Genomic DNA, 15,848 nt, shown 5'->3' with positions numbered 1-15,848 from the left:
GATAAACGATGGTATCCTGCAAATCAGCCAAGGACTTTCATTTTCTTCTTCTTCTTCTTGTCTCCTTCACTCTTCTTCCCTTTCTGCCAATCTCGCCAGCTGCTGATACGCTCATCGCGACTGTCCTCCCATGCCTTATCCTGATCACGCTTTCGTTTTCTTTCTTCAATTTCCTCCTCTTCTTTACGCCTTTCACGACCTTCCTCCTGTAACTTAGCCTTGGCTTGTCTTCGCCGACGCGCCTCTTCATCTAGCAACACATGCACTGTCTTCTGACGCCATTCCTTCTTGAATTCTTCTGTCTTTAATTCAGGCGAATCCAATGTGTACTTATGTTCACGAATTAACAACCGTCGCGCATCTGCGATACATTCATCGAGGTACGTGCGCGACTTCTCCTCCATTAGTGTAGAATGGGCCTTTTTAAGACGATCGAACGCGTCTGGAGCAGCTGGGTTCTTTGTCTTATCAGGATGGATGAGTAGAGACTTTTTGCGATATTGTACTTTGATATCGGATTCAGTAACTCCGGGCTGGAGGTCGAGAACGGCATATCTGTTCCAAACATTCACAATTAGTCTAAAAAACGGCACGGACAGATAAACAGTGCTAAGCTCACGCGTCTAGTGAAAATGCCTTCCTGATGCGATCAATCTCGGCATCCTGTCTTAGAGTCAGTTTGGACGAATCTCGAGCACTTTGTTTGGAGCTTTCGTTACCTTGACAAAGTCGGACGCTTCCCTTTCCAGGGCATCCAAAGCATCTTGCTCATCGGAAGACATCTTTCTTAACGTGTAAATAAACCAATCTCAATCCCTATGTTGAAAAGAGGTGAGGGATGCAGTAACAGATTCGGATGCTACTGATAAAAGCTCCGCATGGAGAATAGAGATGGTCGCATGTCTCCATAACCATCGATAAGCCTTCATCTTATCGCACGCTGACTCAGCAAAGTAGTGTCCGGCAGAAAAAAAAGTAACTGATACACCGCCCGCGATTTCTTTCGCATTCGAAACAGCGCTCAGAAAAATCGAAAAGATCGTTACGGAATTCCCCAAAATCTCAACGACCTAGCAGGTGAGCTTACCATGGCTCCTTCAAACGGTCCCCGTAGCGGCAAGAATGCGAAATCCTCTCATACTTTGAAACGCAAGCGCGCGCAAGATGATTTGTCGACTCTTACTCAGCGGGTTGAGGATCTCGATATCAAGGAAACCTACAAGTCCTTTTCCGATCTCCCTCTGTCTGAACCGACTGCTTCCGGACTAGCTTCGTCGCATTTTAAAACCCTCACCGATATTCAGTCTCGTGCGATTGGCCATGCGTTGAAGGGTCGGGATATATTGGGTGCCGCGAAGACCGGTAGCGGCAAGACGCTCGCTTTTCTCATCCCGGTTCTCGAGAACTTGTACCGCAAGCAATGGTCTGAGCATGATGGACTGGGAGCTCTGATCCTATCTCCGACTCGTGAACTCGCCATTCAGATCTTCGAGGTTCTTCGCAAAATCGGTCGCTATCATACATTCTCAGCCGGCTTGATTATTGGTGGGAAGAGCTTGAAGGAGGAACAGGAAAGATTGGGAAGAATGAATATCTTGGTTTGCACACCGGGTCGTATGCTACAGCATTTGGACCAGACGGCTATGTTCGATGTGTTCAACCTGCAGATGCTGGTCTTGGACGAAGCGGATCGTATCCTGGACATGGGTTTCCAGAAAACCGTGGATGCTATTGTTGGTCATCTACCCAAAGAGCGGCAGACATTACTTTTCAGTGCTACCCAGACGAAAAAGGTGTCGGATCTTGCCCGGTTGAGCTTACAGGATCCCGAGTACGTGGCTGTTCACGAAACAGCATCTTCCGCAACCCCATCTACACTTCAGCAACACTATGTCGTTACCCCCTTATCACAGAAACTTGATGTTCTGTGGAGTTTTATTCGCAGTAACTTGAAAGCCAAAACGATTGTCTTCCTGTCTTCCGGAAAGCAGGTGCGATTCGTTTACGAATCCTTCCGCCATTTACAACCTGGTATCCCTTTGATGCATCTTCATGGCCGGCAGAAGCAGGGTGGACGACTGGATATCACAGCAAAGTTCTCACAAGCAAAACATGCAGTCCTATTTTCAACTGATATCACTGCTCGTGGTTTAGATTTTCCCGCTGTTGACTGGGTCATTCAAATGGATTGCCCTGAAGATGCCGACACTTACATTCATCGAGTTGGACGGACAGCCCGATATGAGCGTGATGGTCGTGCAGTGTTGTTTTTGGATCCTAGCGAGGAGTCAGGAATGTTGAAGCGCCTTGAGCAAAAGAAGGTTCCGATTGAACGCATCAATATCAAGGCCAACAAGCAGCAGAGTATTAGGGACCAGTTGCAAAATATGTGCTTTAAAGACCCGGAGCTTAAGTACCTGGGACAAAAGGCGTTTATCTCCTACGTTAAGTCAGTCTATGTCCAGAAGGATAAGGAAGTCTTCAAGCTTAAGGAACTCAAGCTAGAAGACTTTGCTTCCAGTCTTGGTCTTCCAGGTGCTCCCCGTATCAAGTTCATCAAGGGAGACGACACTAAAGAGCGCAAAAACGCATCGCGGGCGACGGCCTACTTGTCGAGTGACGATGATTCTGATGAAGGCGGCGAGAAGAAGAGCAAAAAGGATGAGAAGCAAGTCCGGACCAAGTATGACCGTATGTTCGAGAGGCGCAACCAAGACGTCTTGGCCGACCACTACTCGAAACTTATCAACGATGACGGCACATTGGTTGACCCCAGTAAGACCGCAAGTGCTGCCGACGATGCTGACGAGGATGATGACTTCCTGTCTGTTAAACGTCGCTTCGACGCTGGAGATGAGGACTTGGGCGGTAACTCTGAAGAGGAGTTAGAGCAGAAGGGTGTTAAAGTGGTTCAACTCGATGGCAAGGATACATTGGTCATTGATTCGAAACGTCGGGAGAAGCTACTCAAGTCGAAGAAGAAGCTGCTCAAATTCAAAGGAAAGGGAACAAAACTTATTTACGACGACGAGGGCAACGCGCACGAATTGTACGAAATGGAGGACGAAGAAGACTTCAAGGCCCGTGGAGATGCCAAGGAGCAACAAGCCCGGTTCTTGGCAGAGGAAACCGAGCGGACACGCACGGCCGATATGGAGGACAAGGAGGTGGCCAAACAAAAACGGCGGGAGAAGAAAGAGAAACGCAAGGCTCGGGAGCGTGAGTTGCTTGCCGAGGAGGAAGCCGAGGAAGCTGTGGCGCAGCTGGCTCCATACAAGGAGGACGACGAGTTTTCTGCATCAGACAGGGAGGACGACGCACCTCGCCCCAGCAAGAAGCAAAAGGTTCGTATTGCAGAGCCCGAAGAGAGCAAAGAAGAGCCCTGGTACAAGAAGAGCAAGAAACCGGCCGCGAAGGCTCCCGAGCAAATCCAGACTTTGGAGGATTTGGAATCTTTGGCGACTGGATTGCTTGGGTAATGAGATGTGTACCCTGTGGGTCTCTTTTTATCGCCAATGGATATATCCTTTTCAGTCTTTTTTATTTGTTATACTAGCGGAGTATCAAAAGCATGTCCATGATAAGAGTTTTCTATGTATATAGTCGATAGGGCTAAGGTTCGATATCAAAAGACAAGATTTATAGCCAAAACTCAATCTCGAACTGCAGATGTCAAGAGTGGAGATTCACTAGCCACAGAAGGAAAACGTGGTCGGCAGTTACTGCCCGCGATGTAACCGTAAGAAATAAGCCATATCCATAAGTCGTACGTAATTTTTTTTGAGCACGTCATCCGCTAAGTTTTCGCGAGGTTACAAGGCCTGCATTCGCCTTGCCTCCCCTGACATGGCACAATCAGGGTCGTCTGGTTTTAAGAAGCTTTTCGTCTCCTCCACCCCCGCGGAGTCAATATCTGATTTGACACCTTCTCTTCGCAGTTCTGCGCGTTTCCTCGCCGTCACGTGGAATCCGTCGAGTTCTTGCGGGTCGCTTTCCTAATTGGGAAGTTTTATAGGGCTATCACTGAGTAGCTGATAAATCGGCGTTTAGGTAGGTCGATTTTAGCTGTTATGCAGATGCTCTGTTAGTTTATCATGCTAACGTGGAATCAATGTTAGTGCCATTGTTTGGCTTTGACGGGTTATTTACCCTCTCTCCATCAGGATCCCCTGACCCTGGTCGTGGTCAGCTGAGGGCCTTGATATCTCTAGTCACTGTCACTGATTCACGTCGGGACCATTATCAGATCATTTGCACATAATGGCGGTCCATGACATTGAGAAGGGGCCCGGTAGGGCTCCTCAAGAAGATGCGGGTCAGAAGGCTCCGGGATTTGTAACAGATCCCCTCGGTAGCAACACTCCATTTGTCAATGCGGATAAACTCGCCCGTAATCTTTCTGCACGTCAAGTTCAGATGATTGCTATCGGTGGTACTATTGGAACTGGTTTATTCTTGGGAACGGGTAAAGCTCTGGCCACTGGCGGTCCGGCATCTATGCTTATCGCCTACGCCATTTGCGGTGGTATTGTCTTTGTGACCATGCTTTCTTTGGGTGAGATGGCTTCTTTCATCCCTGTGGCGGGATCTTTCTGCACTTTTGCTGGGTGAGTTACTCTACCTTACATTGTACGTGTTCCATGAGTGCTGACTACTTGCAGTCGGTTTGTGGATGATGCGTTAGGGTTCGCTCTTACTTGGAATTACTGGTTTAATGATGCGGTTTCCACTGCGTCTGATGTTATTGCTCTGCAACTACTGCTGCAATACTGGACGGATAACTTCCCCGGATGGGCAATCAGTCTGATATTCCTGGTTGTTGTTATTGCTTTGAATATGTTTTCCGTCAAGGTTTACGGAGAGGTATGTTATATGCATTTTGAAGTCAATGGCTCTACCTGCAAATGCTGATCATGGATTCATCGAAGATCGAGTATTGGCTCAGTCTACTCAAGGTTGTAACTATCATAGTATGTTTCCATATATCTATTACCCTCTGATTCTACGAACACCATGCTAACAATGTCCAGATCTTCATTATTCTCGGGATTGTAGTCAACTGTGGCGGCAACACTGAACACCAATATATCGGAGGCAAATATTTCTATGTCGATGATGCACCCTTTGTTGACGGTATTGGTGGCTTCGCATCCGTCTTCGTTACAGCTTCATTTGCCTTGTATGTTATATCCATAATCCTTGACAGAGATTGTGCTGACATAACTAGTGGTGGCACCGAGTCCATTGCAGTTACGGCGGGTGAAACCAAGGACCCAGCGAAGAACATGCCCAAGGTGGTCCGCAACGTCTTCTGGCGTATCATTTTATTCTACATTGTGTCTATCATTATTATTGGCCTCAACGTACCATACAACTATCCTGGTCTGTCGAACGGAGACACGGCCACCAGTCCCTTCACTCTCGTCTTCCAGCAGGCTGGCAGTGCCGTCGCAGGCAGTTTTATCAATGCTGTGCTTATGACTAGCGTCATCTCTGCAGCGAACCATGCTTTGTTTGCTGGATCCAGACTGCTCTATTCCTTGGCCGTTGACGGATATGCACCCCGGTTTTTCGGCCATCTGAATCGCTTTCAGATCCCCTGGGTTGCTGTTTTGGCGACGTCTGTGATCAGTGGCTTATGCTTCGGCGCCAGTTATATCGGAGCTGGCCAGTTATGGTCATGGTTACAAAAGTGAGTCGACTATTGTCAATCCCAACCACGGATGTTTATGTTTTTATGAACACTAAACTAACCCAATGCAGTATTGTCGGAGTTTCTAACCAGATTTCATGGGTCTGCATTGGAGTGGCATCTCTCCGTTTCAGATCTGCTATTCGCCACCAAGGCCTTGAACATCTCCTCCCTTACAAGAACTGGACATACCCAGTCGGGCCTATCATCGCCATCTGCCTCAACAGTGTTCTCATCCTCGTGCAAGGCTGGAAATGCTTCAGTCCACACTTCAAGGGCGTCGACTTTGTTTCCTACTACATTGAAATCCCTGTCATGATTGTGATGTTCCTGGCCTGGAAATTGTTCAAACGGACACGGTTTGTTCATCGCGGCGAGATGGACCTGATCACGGATCGGTACAATCTTATCCACAGCACTGGAGTCGACGTGAATGACTCAAACGAAGGCTCATCAAATATCCACGACGATAATGCACCTCAAGCAGATGTGTCTAGCAAGAAGAAATTCTTCTCGTGGGACCCAGAGGACAAGAGCGTCCTGGGGAGGATTAAGCAGGTTGGAATGTGGTTGTTCTTGTAGTATGTTTCTTTAATTATATCTGTACATACAAACCGTAACACATAACTATGTTACGAATAACGATGTATACGCAACGAATTCTACTCCATCTATCTATCTACTACCCTGAAAAGCCAGTCAACTCTGCGATAATCACGAATCATTGAAAATGAACATGCTCCGGAACAGGCGATAGTAACTTCTCCCCAAGCGCCGCTCTTCTTGCATTCTCCATAGCCCACGTTTCCATTTTCGCCAGCGTCTCAACAGTATGAGTTCCAAGATGAGGCACCATCAATGCGCGATCATTCCCTAGCAACCGCTCATTCACGCGTGGTTCATTCTCATACACATCTAGGCCAACGGAGGCGATCTTCCCCGAATCCAGCGCCTTTGCCATCGCAGCCTCATCGATAATCGCGCCACGAGCGGTATTAACAATGACAACCCCGTCCTTCATCTGGGAGATTTCTTTCTCCCCAATGAGCCCTTTGGTTTGCGCGTTAAGCGGAACATTAATGCTAATGATGTCACTCTCGGCGAGCAACTTTTCGAAGGAGACATACTCAGCACCAGCCGCTTGATCAGAGGAAAGAGGATTGCGATTATGGTACTTGGTGATTAGACCAAACGGCTCGGCCCGCTTCTTAATAGCGCGTCCGATACGGCCCATGCCGAGGATACCGAGGATTTTACCTTGAGGGTCGTGGCCGAAGTCGAGTCCTGTTTTGAACTTCCCAGCCCGTAAAGAGCTGAGAGATGGATTCAGTTGTCGTAGAGCACCTAGCATCAGCCAGATTGAAAGGTCTGCTGTCGCTTCGGTGACGGGGTCTGGTGCGTAGGTCACGGTGATGCCGCGTTTTGCACATGAATTTACGTCGATCTGGTCGTAGCCAGCGCCGTTGTGGCAGATATGCTTGCAGCTCGAGGGGAGATGTTGGATCAAGTCTGCGTCGAAGTTCCCGGCTACCTGTTTGATCATTAGTTTGTGGAGGAATCGATTGCGTGGATGTTGGAGGGAAATACTTACTGCACCGCTTGCTGATGTTCTGTAGATGATTGAGATATCTTTGTATTTCCTTCGGAGATCGGAGTAGAATTCCTCTCTACTCTTGCTTGTGACCACTTCTGTTCGTGCTACCTTTTGTAACTGGTGATAGAACGGTACTGCATGTCTGACTGGATTGAAGAATAGGATGAATGGTCGCGGTCCTGGCATAATCATATTTTCGAAGACCGCTGTATCAAGGACAAGTATAGTTTGGGATGTAGACTCTTTCTGGCAACGCTGTATTTTCTTGTTGATGTTGGACAAAGTTTTGTTGAATCTACAACTTGGTCATACCGTTTCCCACCCAGTCTTTCTATAGTCTTATACATATGCGGGGAATCCAGAAACGGTTAAAAATTCAGCCTAGTCATTTGGCCGATAAACTGAAACTACTGTTTCTCACTTTATAGTACGTAATATTGTCATGTAAATCTGACACAACAACGATTAGCCAACGGTTGACAGATGTCACAAAGACCAGTGCAAAATTAAACATACTATCTTTGCTATAATGAAATAACATTCAGGAACAAAGTAATAACAGCCTCCCGTTCGTCTGCGCGGGGACAGAAGAGTACCGCGTTTGAGCTCTTGGGAGAGAGGATCTGCCATCTTTTAGAGGCACAAGTACAAGGGTAGTCACAGGTCGTGTTCTAAAGGTATGACAGAGTTATAGATTCTTAGAGTCATTAGGTCTGCACAAGTTTTCCCTCTTTGGCGGCATTAGTGACAGGAGTCGATGTACATACCTCCGTTCGAGGTATGGCTCATCTGTCTGGTGAGGATTGTTCGAATGATTATCCCAGCTTCTTCATGGATCTGCTTTACGCCTCTCTTCCAAGGGCAGTCTGTTGAGGGAACAACCTGGGACCTTGGTTCAGATGTTCTACCTGGTTGATGTAGTAGAGCATCAACAGTGGTCAGTGTTTTAGTGAGCTCCACATTTCTTCAAGGCGACTGAGTGAATGACATTCTGGTCTATGCAGGAGGACTGTGCTTAGGGCGAGGTTAGTAATTCTGTTAGTGGTCCAGCAACATAAGGGAATTTTATGAAACTCTCATCACCCATCATCTGAGCTTTGATATTGTCAAGCAATATATAGCACATCCCTGTCGACATGCGTGTTTCCATTACAAACGCATCTAGGACTCCGGGGTTGAGCATGGTTATAAATCGATCTGACACTGTGGAGTACTTACAGGGGTTCCATATACTCACATTTACGACACACATTCTAGCTGGCAGGGTGCATAGCATCATCATAATAGTCACATGGCCAGTTAGAGTAATATACGCACTTTAATATTCCAACTCGAGCATTGATATAAGTATACATATTCTGGAGGGTTGTATCTCTTTTTCAGGAAGATCTTTAAGGTTGCAGTTGAGCCCGACATGATAGGAAACTTTCGGCCATAGCAGTACTCCAGAATGAACGAACTCCGAATGTGTAGAGCTTGCAAAGTAATCTTCGTTTCCCATCGAAGTGACAGGACGCATGCGTCATTTTGTCTTCCCACCTCCCGACTCTCGAAGTCGTCACCGAACTACCTCTACTAGAGTGCCATCCAACATTCATCCCTCTTCGCAACCCGTTCCGTTTCCTTTCCAGCATGCTCATCAAAGCTACCAGCCAACCGCAAATACGGATAAGAAATAAACACCTCCCTAAGAGCCCTCCACGCTGTTATCTTCAGCTCAGATTCTTTCTAATCCTCCCCAATCCCATCGCTAACCGTCTCAGTTCTTATGTACCCTCAAGTTCTCACCTCGTAGCCGCCACCCTTGAACCCACTTGCCCCAAGGGCCACCCCCCTCTTACTTACTAGCAAACCACGGCAGAATATCAATAGCGCATCACTTCATAACCCTCGATTTCTTAATCCGCCGCTCAACCTTCAAAATAGCTTCTCCACCATCACTTTCTCGCCTTCTTTCGTTCCATAGAATCCAGTCGCATACCACACATACCACGTATACCACCACAATCTCACCACCCCGACATAAAAAAAAGTCCAAACCAAGCCCCACCAAAAGGCGCATCTCATCCCAAGAAGAACCTTCTGGTATGGTTATATCACCGGGGGAAAGCTTCTCGTGGCATATTGGGCTATTTTCAATTAGTCGACGGATGGGTCCGGGAGATAGTGAGGTAGCCGATGAGGTTTGGGAAATATACAAGTGGATTCGTAGTTTCGGAGTGAAGATGGATGTCTAGGTTTTAGTGAGTAAATAGATAAATCGGGTGTATGTTTGAGTGGGGAACGTTTTTCAAAATGCTCTTAGAGGCTAGAACGGGTGAACTGGAAGGTGACAAAGGTGGATAATGCTAGATAGGGTTGAAGTTGAGAAGGATGTAGACTGTTTGTGGTTTGTTTGTCTATTGTTTGAATAACCGGGGTAGTACTGTATATTTGTTGTTTATCAAAGAATTGAGCTAAAATAACTGGATTTGGGAAATTATGACTCCGCTGAACTTGGGACATGATGTTTTCATTTATATATTGTTGAACCGAGACATGGTCTTTGTTCCCTAGGGCTCCACTTGTCTACTTATCTTTTGGATTAACGCAAAAGAGCCTCAAGATTTTTTAAGAGGTAGGCATAGTGGGGGTTTTCTTTTCTTTTCTTTTTTCCAAGACGCCCCACTGCCAGCATGTAACATCGGATGTGCAGACGATGGTCGTGGAGACTGTAGATCGTCGCGTGGTTGACGTGAACCTCGGCCAGTGCAACGTTGGATAACCCTAACTGTATCTGGAAGCCCGTCATCCGAGGTCGTTGAATTAACCTTCCTGTCGCCATTAGTTTATCTCAAGGGTTCTGCATTGGTTATCAATAGCAAATGCCAAAATCTCAGAGACTACATATTCGCACTGACAAAGATGGAAAAGGATAGTTATGAGAAAAGCTGAATCAATTATGTCTTGTAATTTGCCCCCTCTTTCAACTCCAATGGTACACACATATCCACAATTTGTATGAGCTATCTATATGACACAGAGCTAGTATATGAAAAAGGCCCTCAAAATAAAAAAAAACAGGCAGGAAAGAAAGACTAAAGAAGTTACAATGCTCCTTTTGAATATGCAATGAATGATGTAGCAACCTTGGTGATGCCCCCGACTCCAAAACAAAACGCCGTCTATGACGCTGAATCCAATGCTCAAGACCATTAATATATCTTCGAAGGTGACGCGCAGCGCGCCATGCATTGTATGAAACAAGCCCAGTCGACCCAAACATCCAAGGCTTATGCAATTCACAAGGTCAAACAAAGGAAATAGTGCTGAAATGGACCACATGACACAACAATGACAAAGATCGGATCAGTACTAAATGCATAACAAAGGAAATGAGGCGAAAAAGAAATATTTGGAGAACGGCAGACCGCTAGATATCGGATGTAAGAAGAGTATAAGCAAAAACTTATCACAAAGGAAATGTACATGAAGGTCATCAACTGTTGTAGGTCCGGCTACACGCATCAAGAACCAGAATGGGCCATCCGGCCCTTGAAGAAAAGAATGGATATGCTAGCTCCGATCATGGATTTTTTCTTTCTTTCTGCTTTTTGTGGACTGAGATAAGAACTCAATCGTTAACCATATCATCCAAGGCCATCTTCCGTCTCTTGGCGGGCCTTGAATCATCAGTCTCGACCTCAGCAGCTGGTTGGTCATCTCGAGCTCGTACAGGAGATTCCTGAGGCGGTTGTTCTTGCATAGGAGGAACTGTTGCCAGATGTCGGGGAATTTGGCTACCGAAACTGAAGTCCGATGCTGCTTGACGCATCTGACTGCTCGGCGAGACAGGTTCAATGGTACCGTGGCCGTGTGACGGCAGTTGCCGTAGTTCCTGCTGCATCAGTTCCTCTCGAGTGCGAGGTGACCAATTCGCTGGATATGGGTCGCTCAGCCGATGTGCTTGTGGCCCAGGTTGGGGATTTCCCATTGTGGGAGGATAAATAGGGGGAAGCCTAACTGAAGACTCCACCAGATTTTCCCGAGGATCTCTTGGTACCTGTTGGTCCGCTATGGGCATCCGATTGACCACTCTAGCATTGGGTGGATATGGCGAATAAGCGACACCGTACGGCTGATAATATTGCGGTGGTGAAGAACTGGGGTGTACCACTTGGTTTCCGTATGATGAGAGCGGTCTCCCAACACCCATAGGCATATGGGATGCCCCCATAACCGGGCTGTATCCTCCAATCGGCACGAAACTGCCTGGGGACACTGTTGCCATGGATTGTACTGAGCTCGAGGAGGAAAATCGCCGATGTCCTATGTTACGCTGCATCGACAGCGAGGGATCAATGGCCTGGGAGTATATAGCACCCGGCCATCTCGTTGGCTGCCCTGGAGAGACCCTTATGCCGTAGGGTCCAGGGGGTCCGCCGGTTACCTGTAGGTCGGTCATGGGTCTGAGCTCACGGGATGATGTAGCCCTATGCATGGGGCGCCGTGGCTGAGCCGCATGCTGCTCTCCGGATGTTCCTGAATTGTCTGTCTGTGATGCATACGTTCTGAGGGACGCGTCTTCGGCTTTCAAGGGCGGCCTTCCCCGCTTTTTGTGCGTAACATCGACACATGTTGCCTATTCAACACTTAGTAACAGGGTCTTCTCTCTTCTTTCACCACCTCAGTCCACATGGATTCCGATACAAGGAATGCGGCTCGATGACTTCACGAACATAGATGACAAAACTTACTTCTTTTCCCGACAACACACACCTTCGACAAGGCCGGGCAGGGTCACAGCCCAGATGCTTCTTCTTGCAGTTCACACACGCGGAAGCCACATGGGCCTTGGTGCGTCTCGTCGGTTTCTGTTGCAGTGACCGGCCAGCAGCCCCAGGCGGTGACGTTCCAAAGGTGGGCTGCGAAAAAGTCGGCACCGAAGGCTGAGAAGTTACCGGGACGCTGAGTGAGGCTGGCAAGCGCGAAGAGAAACTGTCGCTGACTGGAAATGGGTGTCGAGGTACATCGTTCCCGGGGCCAGAGATCACTCGGTAGTATGTTGATTCGTGGATCGTTGTAGTAGGTGTTTTCGGAGCGCGGACCTGTCCCGCTACCCCAGCGGATATTCCAGTAGGCGCCGACACAGTCGAAGACTCCACCGCCGTTACCGGTTGAGGGGTCTCTGACTGACCGGGCCGTCTGACGTTTCCAGAAGTCTCCAGCGGGTCTTCTGCCGAGACCGAAGCGGACATAGAGCGAGGGAGTGGGAGATCCCGGGGGTTGCACCTTCGAGCATTGGTTGATCGAGTTAGATCAAAAGAAATCCTCCCTGGACCCGGATCAAGTCTTGAATGTCCGAAATCTGGAGTGATAAAGGAAGAAGGGGGGAGGACTAGTGATTGCATCTGGCAAAATAGTCCCTCGAGCGACGGGGGACGCGAATTACAAGAACGGGAAGAGGGTTGTAGTCGATATTGACATGGGCAGCATATTCCGGTACAAAGAGACCGTTCTGCTGTATGTCAAATGCAGTTTCCTGTTCAATCGGCAGTCATTATTGAAACTCCACGCATTGCAGTCAGAGGACTACAGGAGCTTATAATCAAGTCAGCCCAGGATCATTATTGGAGGAGTCATAAATTAGGACGCGCTAATCCGGATAGACTGCCCAGATCGTGACGGACAGTTTTCCATAGCTTCGATGGTCTCCATCATGGGTTGATTATTGCAGCATGGTGGGCGATCACTGGACCCAGTGGGCAAGCGTAGAGCGGAAAAATTAGGGAGAGTGGAGGTGCAGTAAATAATAATAATAATACCAAAAAAATAAATGAAGGGACAGCTAGCAAGTCCTTACCTCTTAGCACACTATGTATGATTCTATTTCCTTTTTCTCCCCTTATTTTCTTTTTCTGGATATAGATTTTTGACTGTCGTGAAGTGGCTCAACACCCGTCAGGAAAATAGGAAAAAACGGTGAACTATAACCGGAAAGTGAGGCGTAATAATCCGGCGAGATCACACTCCCTTTGCCAACGGCGAGTAAAAGTTAGGGAAAAATTGGCAATTGAAAGAGGGTGATCTTCAAAATAGAATAATAAAATTCAGAGAGGGTCAAGCAATAAAGAATCTTAGGAAAAATAAAAAGGAGGTATACCCAACTTTGATCTTCAAGCACTTTGGGTAGGGTCAACTCTTGGCTGTTCGTCGGCCAGCTAGTAAGTTCAATGTCAAGGGGAGAAGAGATCCCGCTGGGCGCTCAAGTCTCTTTGGGAATTGTCCTCAAATGCGCAAGTGATAGCAAGACCCTAGTCTGTGTTTGTGGTGACGAGGCTTATACCCACGAACAGGAAGGTCCCTGCTTGGTTGGCAGCATATGGGAGCAGCGGGTGGGTAATAGTGGCCAGTGCAACACCGACTAGCAGCCGATAGACTTGATCTCCATCATTTGTAGATCTCCATGGGGGTTCTTTTTCGCTCCGTAGGCCATGTAAGTCTTTTTGAGTTCTGTATGTTAGAATCGGAACCACGAATAGTTCCAATCCTCCGGCGGGTCCAGTCCAATGAGCTCACTCTTCACTCAGGGCCTCGAAAGAGTTGTCGTTTCCCTCCTCCTCCCTTGGAATGGGGCAACTTCTATTTTTCCTTTCTTTTTTTTTATTCTTCGTATTTCATTTAATGTCTTCATCCGTCTGCCGTTCATTTTTGATAAAAATTTGGTCATCTTCAAACCAAGAAGATCCCCCTTATTCGTCGAGCCAGTTTCCTCCTGGGTATAGAGGAGGTTCGTGGCTTGCATTAGATGGACGGTAAAAAATAGTCACTGACATCGCCCGAAACGGGTATAATACCCTCTCAAAGAGGGGAATTTCAAGAGAAGGGGGGGGGAAGGATCAGACGCCATGTCCAAATGAAGAAGAATACTGTTCTCTGTGGAGTTGTGGTATTTTTCTTCTTTTTTCTTTTTCTTTTTTTTATTTTGTGTTTTGTATTTTTATTTATTTTTATTTTTGGTTTTTGGTTTTATTTTCTCGAGTATTTTAGTTTTTCCAGGTCGGTTGGTTGATAGCCTAGTGAAGTAGTGGTGCTCAGCCGATGCCAATCAGGAGACGAGGAAGTAAGGCAAAAAGATTGAGCCAACGGATCGACGTCGGCGCCCGTCCGCTGCATCCATTGCCAATAGTCTGCTCGGCAAGGATGGGGTGGCTGCGCATTCCCCGTCCCAGTTTGACATGCGCAACCAGGTAAGATAGGAAGTCGGGGAACTTCTCACCAGCATTTTAAGCTTGTCAATCATTGGGGATTGGGTCACAGGCCCCCTCCTCTTTAGCCTGTGTGTTCTCTGTGTACCCTTCCGCATGCGATCTGGATTGACTTGGTATTTTTGTTCGTCAACAACCATACTTCCGTGATTACCACTTATGAACTCTCTTTCCTGTACCCTTTTGGTTTTCTTTCTGTTTGGTTTATTTTCTTATTCTCAGTATTTTACCTTATATATATAACTTTATTCGATATATTAATTGGTGCGCGGTTTGGTCTCAGAACTCTAAAAGAAATAGGTAAGTAAAGCGTGGTAATGAATATTCGAGATCACATTGTTGACCCAATTGAACTAAGTCTTTTCTTGCGATCATCTATTTATGTGATTATCTAATTCTCACTATTAAGTTATTAGTTATTATTGTCGTTGTTTATTTATTGCTATTCTAACCATGGGACTATAGATTTTCTATTACTCAATAAGATAGATATAATTAATATCTTCAGCGAATTTTTACCTGGTCCTGATCACTAGTATGCTTGTACACACTGGGTTCTGTATACGGAGATAACTCCTTCAGGCAACCCCATTTACTAGGTCGTGACGTGACGGTGAAGACGTGGGAAACGGCTCTTGACGAAATTAACGGAAATTTTGATCATCTGGCATAAAGAATTCTTCTGTCTTAATCCAATGCCCAATAATATCACGGCAACAATAAATTGCACCTCAAGATCGTCATTAAAGCCCTCGAGGTGACGTCCCAGCGCCATGGAACACTATGTAACTATCGTGATGGGATCAGCCCGAAAGAGACAGAACGGAGGATGTATGCAGTACGCACAGTGCTCAGCGGAGGACTAGTCATTCTTGGGCTGAGTACTTCGTAAGTTCGTACAGCCCTGTCTTTGTACCGCTTGACAGATGACGCCAGCTCAATAGTCCGAACTTTTGGATTGAGACAACAATTCTCCGCAGCGGTTCCATAGCCTAAAGCCAAGACCCACAGGCTGTGTTAATGAAGGTTTGTCCTTCTGACTTGTCGTGGTGAATAAAACACACTAGACCCTGTATTCAAGCACTTTGTCTGATGTATTGAGTGCCGAATTGGAAGATGCCGGTACTTCAAGATGGATGTAGCTTCGACCCCGGAGATATGAGCACCCCTCCCTTTTTTTTCCTAGCCCGTTAGGATTTTGGCGGAAAGGTGGGAGGACAGCGCTTGTGGGGGACGCCGTTTGTACCACATCTTCATTAGTCTGAGATCTATTGATTCTGGCCGTTGGAGATGATCTTCGCGGATGGTCAGAACG

The 15,848-nt window shown here is 47.0% G+C and overlaps 6 protein-coding genes across 6 annotated transcripts; 2 read left to right on the top strand and 4 right to left on the bottom strand.

Moving 5' to 3' along the window:
* Window positions 1-23: 23 nt before the first annotated feature.
* On the bottom strand, window positions 24-782 carry F9C07_4660 (putative molecular chaperone; the record flags this gene model as incomplete). The annotated part of the gene is made up of 3 exons (XM_041290682.1): window positions 24-555; window positions 620-663; window positions 720-782. The coding sequence occupies 3 exons, from the start codon at window positions 780-782 to the stop codon at window positions 24-26; spliced, it is 639 nt and encodes a 212-aa protein (XP_041144312.1).
* A 306-nt stretch (window positions 783-1,088) lies between these two features.
* Window positions 1,089-3,479, top strand: F9C07_4659 (putative DEAD box RNA helicase; the record flags this gene model as incomplete). Its single annotated transcript, XM_041285224.1, has 1 exon — window positions 1,089-3,479. The coding sequence occupies one exon, from the start codon at window positions 1,089-1,091 to the stop codon at window positions 3,477-3,479; it is 2,391 nt and encodes a 796-aa protein (XP_041144311.1).
* Window positions 3,480-4,260: 781 nt separating this feature from the next.
* On the top strand, window positions 4,261-6,274 carry F9C07_2064496 (amino acid permease-domain-containing protein; the record flags this gene model as incomplete). The annotated part of the gene is made up of 6 exons (XM_041290688.1): window positions 4,261-4,607; window positions 4,662-4,863; window positions 4,929-4,970; window positions 5,031-5,179; window positions 5,228-5,692; window positions 5,764-6,274. The coding sequence occupies 6 exons, from the start codon at window positions 4,261-4,263 to the stop codon at window positions 6,272-6,274; spliced, it is 1,716 nt and encodes a 571-aa protein (XP_041144310.1).
* Window positions 6,275-6,359: 85 nt separating this feature from the next.
* Window positions 6,360-7,658, bottom strand: F9C07_2281712 (putative 2-hydroxyacid dehydrogenase). Its single transcript, XM_041290681.2, has 2 exons — window positions 7,284-7,658; window positions 6,360-7,223 (listed from the first exon to the last, which is right to left on the bottom strand). Exons 1-2 carry the CDS (start codon window positions 7,476-7,478, stop codon window positions 6,414-6,416), a joined length of 1,005 nt encoding a protein of 334 aa, XP_041144309.1. The 5' UTR covers window positions 7,479-7,658; the 3' UTR covers window positions 6,360-6,413.
* A 2,546-nt stretch (window positions 7,659-10,204) lies between these two features.
* Window positions 10,205-14,292, bottom strand: F9C07_2149282 (uncharacterized protein). Its single transcript, XM_071509222.1, has 3 exons — window positions 13,129-14,292; window positions 12,023-12,866; window positions 10,205-11,907 (listed from the first exon to the last, which is right to left on the bottom strand). The coding sequence occupies exons 2-3, from the start codon at window positions 12,674-12,676 to the stop codon at window positions 10,900-10,902; spliced, it is 1,662 nt and encodes a 553-aa protein (XP_071364907.1). The 5' UTR covers window positions 12,677-12,866; window positions 13,129-14,292; the 3' UTR covers window positions 10,205-10,899.
* Window positions 13,690-14,673, bottom strand: F9C07_4655 (uncharacterized protein; the record flags this gene model as incomplete). The annotated part of the gene is made up of 2 exons (XM_071511248.1): window positions 13,690-13,767; window positions 14,545-14,673. The coding sequence occupies 2 exons, from the start codon at window positions 14,671-14,673 to the stop codon at window positions 13,690-13,692; spliced, it is 207 nt and encodes a 68-aa protein (XP_071364906.1).
* Between the last annotated feature and the right edge of the window lie 1,175 nt (window positions 14,674-15,848).

The sequence above is a fragment of the Aspergillus flavus genome, chromosome 3 (assembly GCF_009017415.1).
Source record: "Aspergillus flavus chromosome 3, complete sequence".
In the NCBI taxonomy this organism is placed as follows: domain Eukaryota; kingdom Fungi; phylum Ascomycota; class Eurotiomycetes; order Eurotiales; family Aspergillaceae; genus Aspergillus; species Aspergillus flavus.
Note: the sequence above shows the minus strand (reverse complement) of the source record. Positions and strands in the feature narration are given on the sequence as shown.

Excerpts from the sequence above, each read along its gene's own strand:
- F9C07_2149282 (XM_071509222.1), bottom strand. The coding sequence starts at position 12,676 with ATGCAATCACTAGTCCTCCCCCCTTCTTCCTTTATCACTCCAGATTTC. Across the intron at positions 11,908-12,022 it reads GTGTGTTGTCGGGAAAAGAA|GCAACATGTGTCGATGTTAC; the intron begins GTAAGTTTTGTC and ends AGTGTTGAATAG.
- F9C07_2281712 (XM_041290681.2), bottom strand. The coding sequence starts at position 7,478 with ATGATTATGCCAGGACCGCGACCATTCATCCTATTCTTCAATCCAGTC. Across the intron at positions 7,224-7,283 it reads GAACATCAGCAAGCGGTGCA|GTAGCCGGGAACTTCGACGC; the intron begins GTAAGTATTTCC and ends ATGATCAAACAG.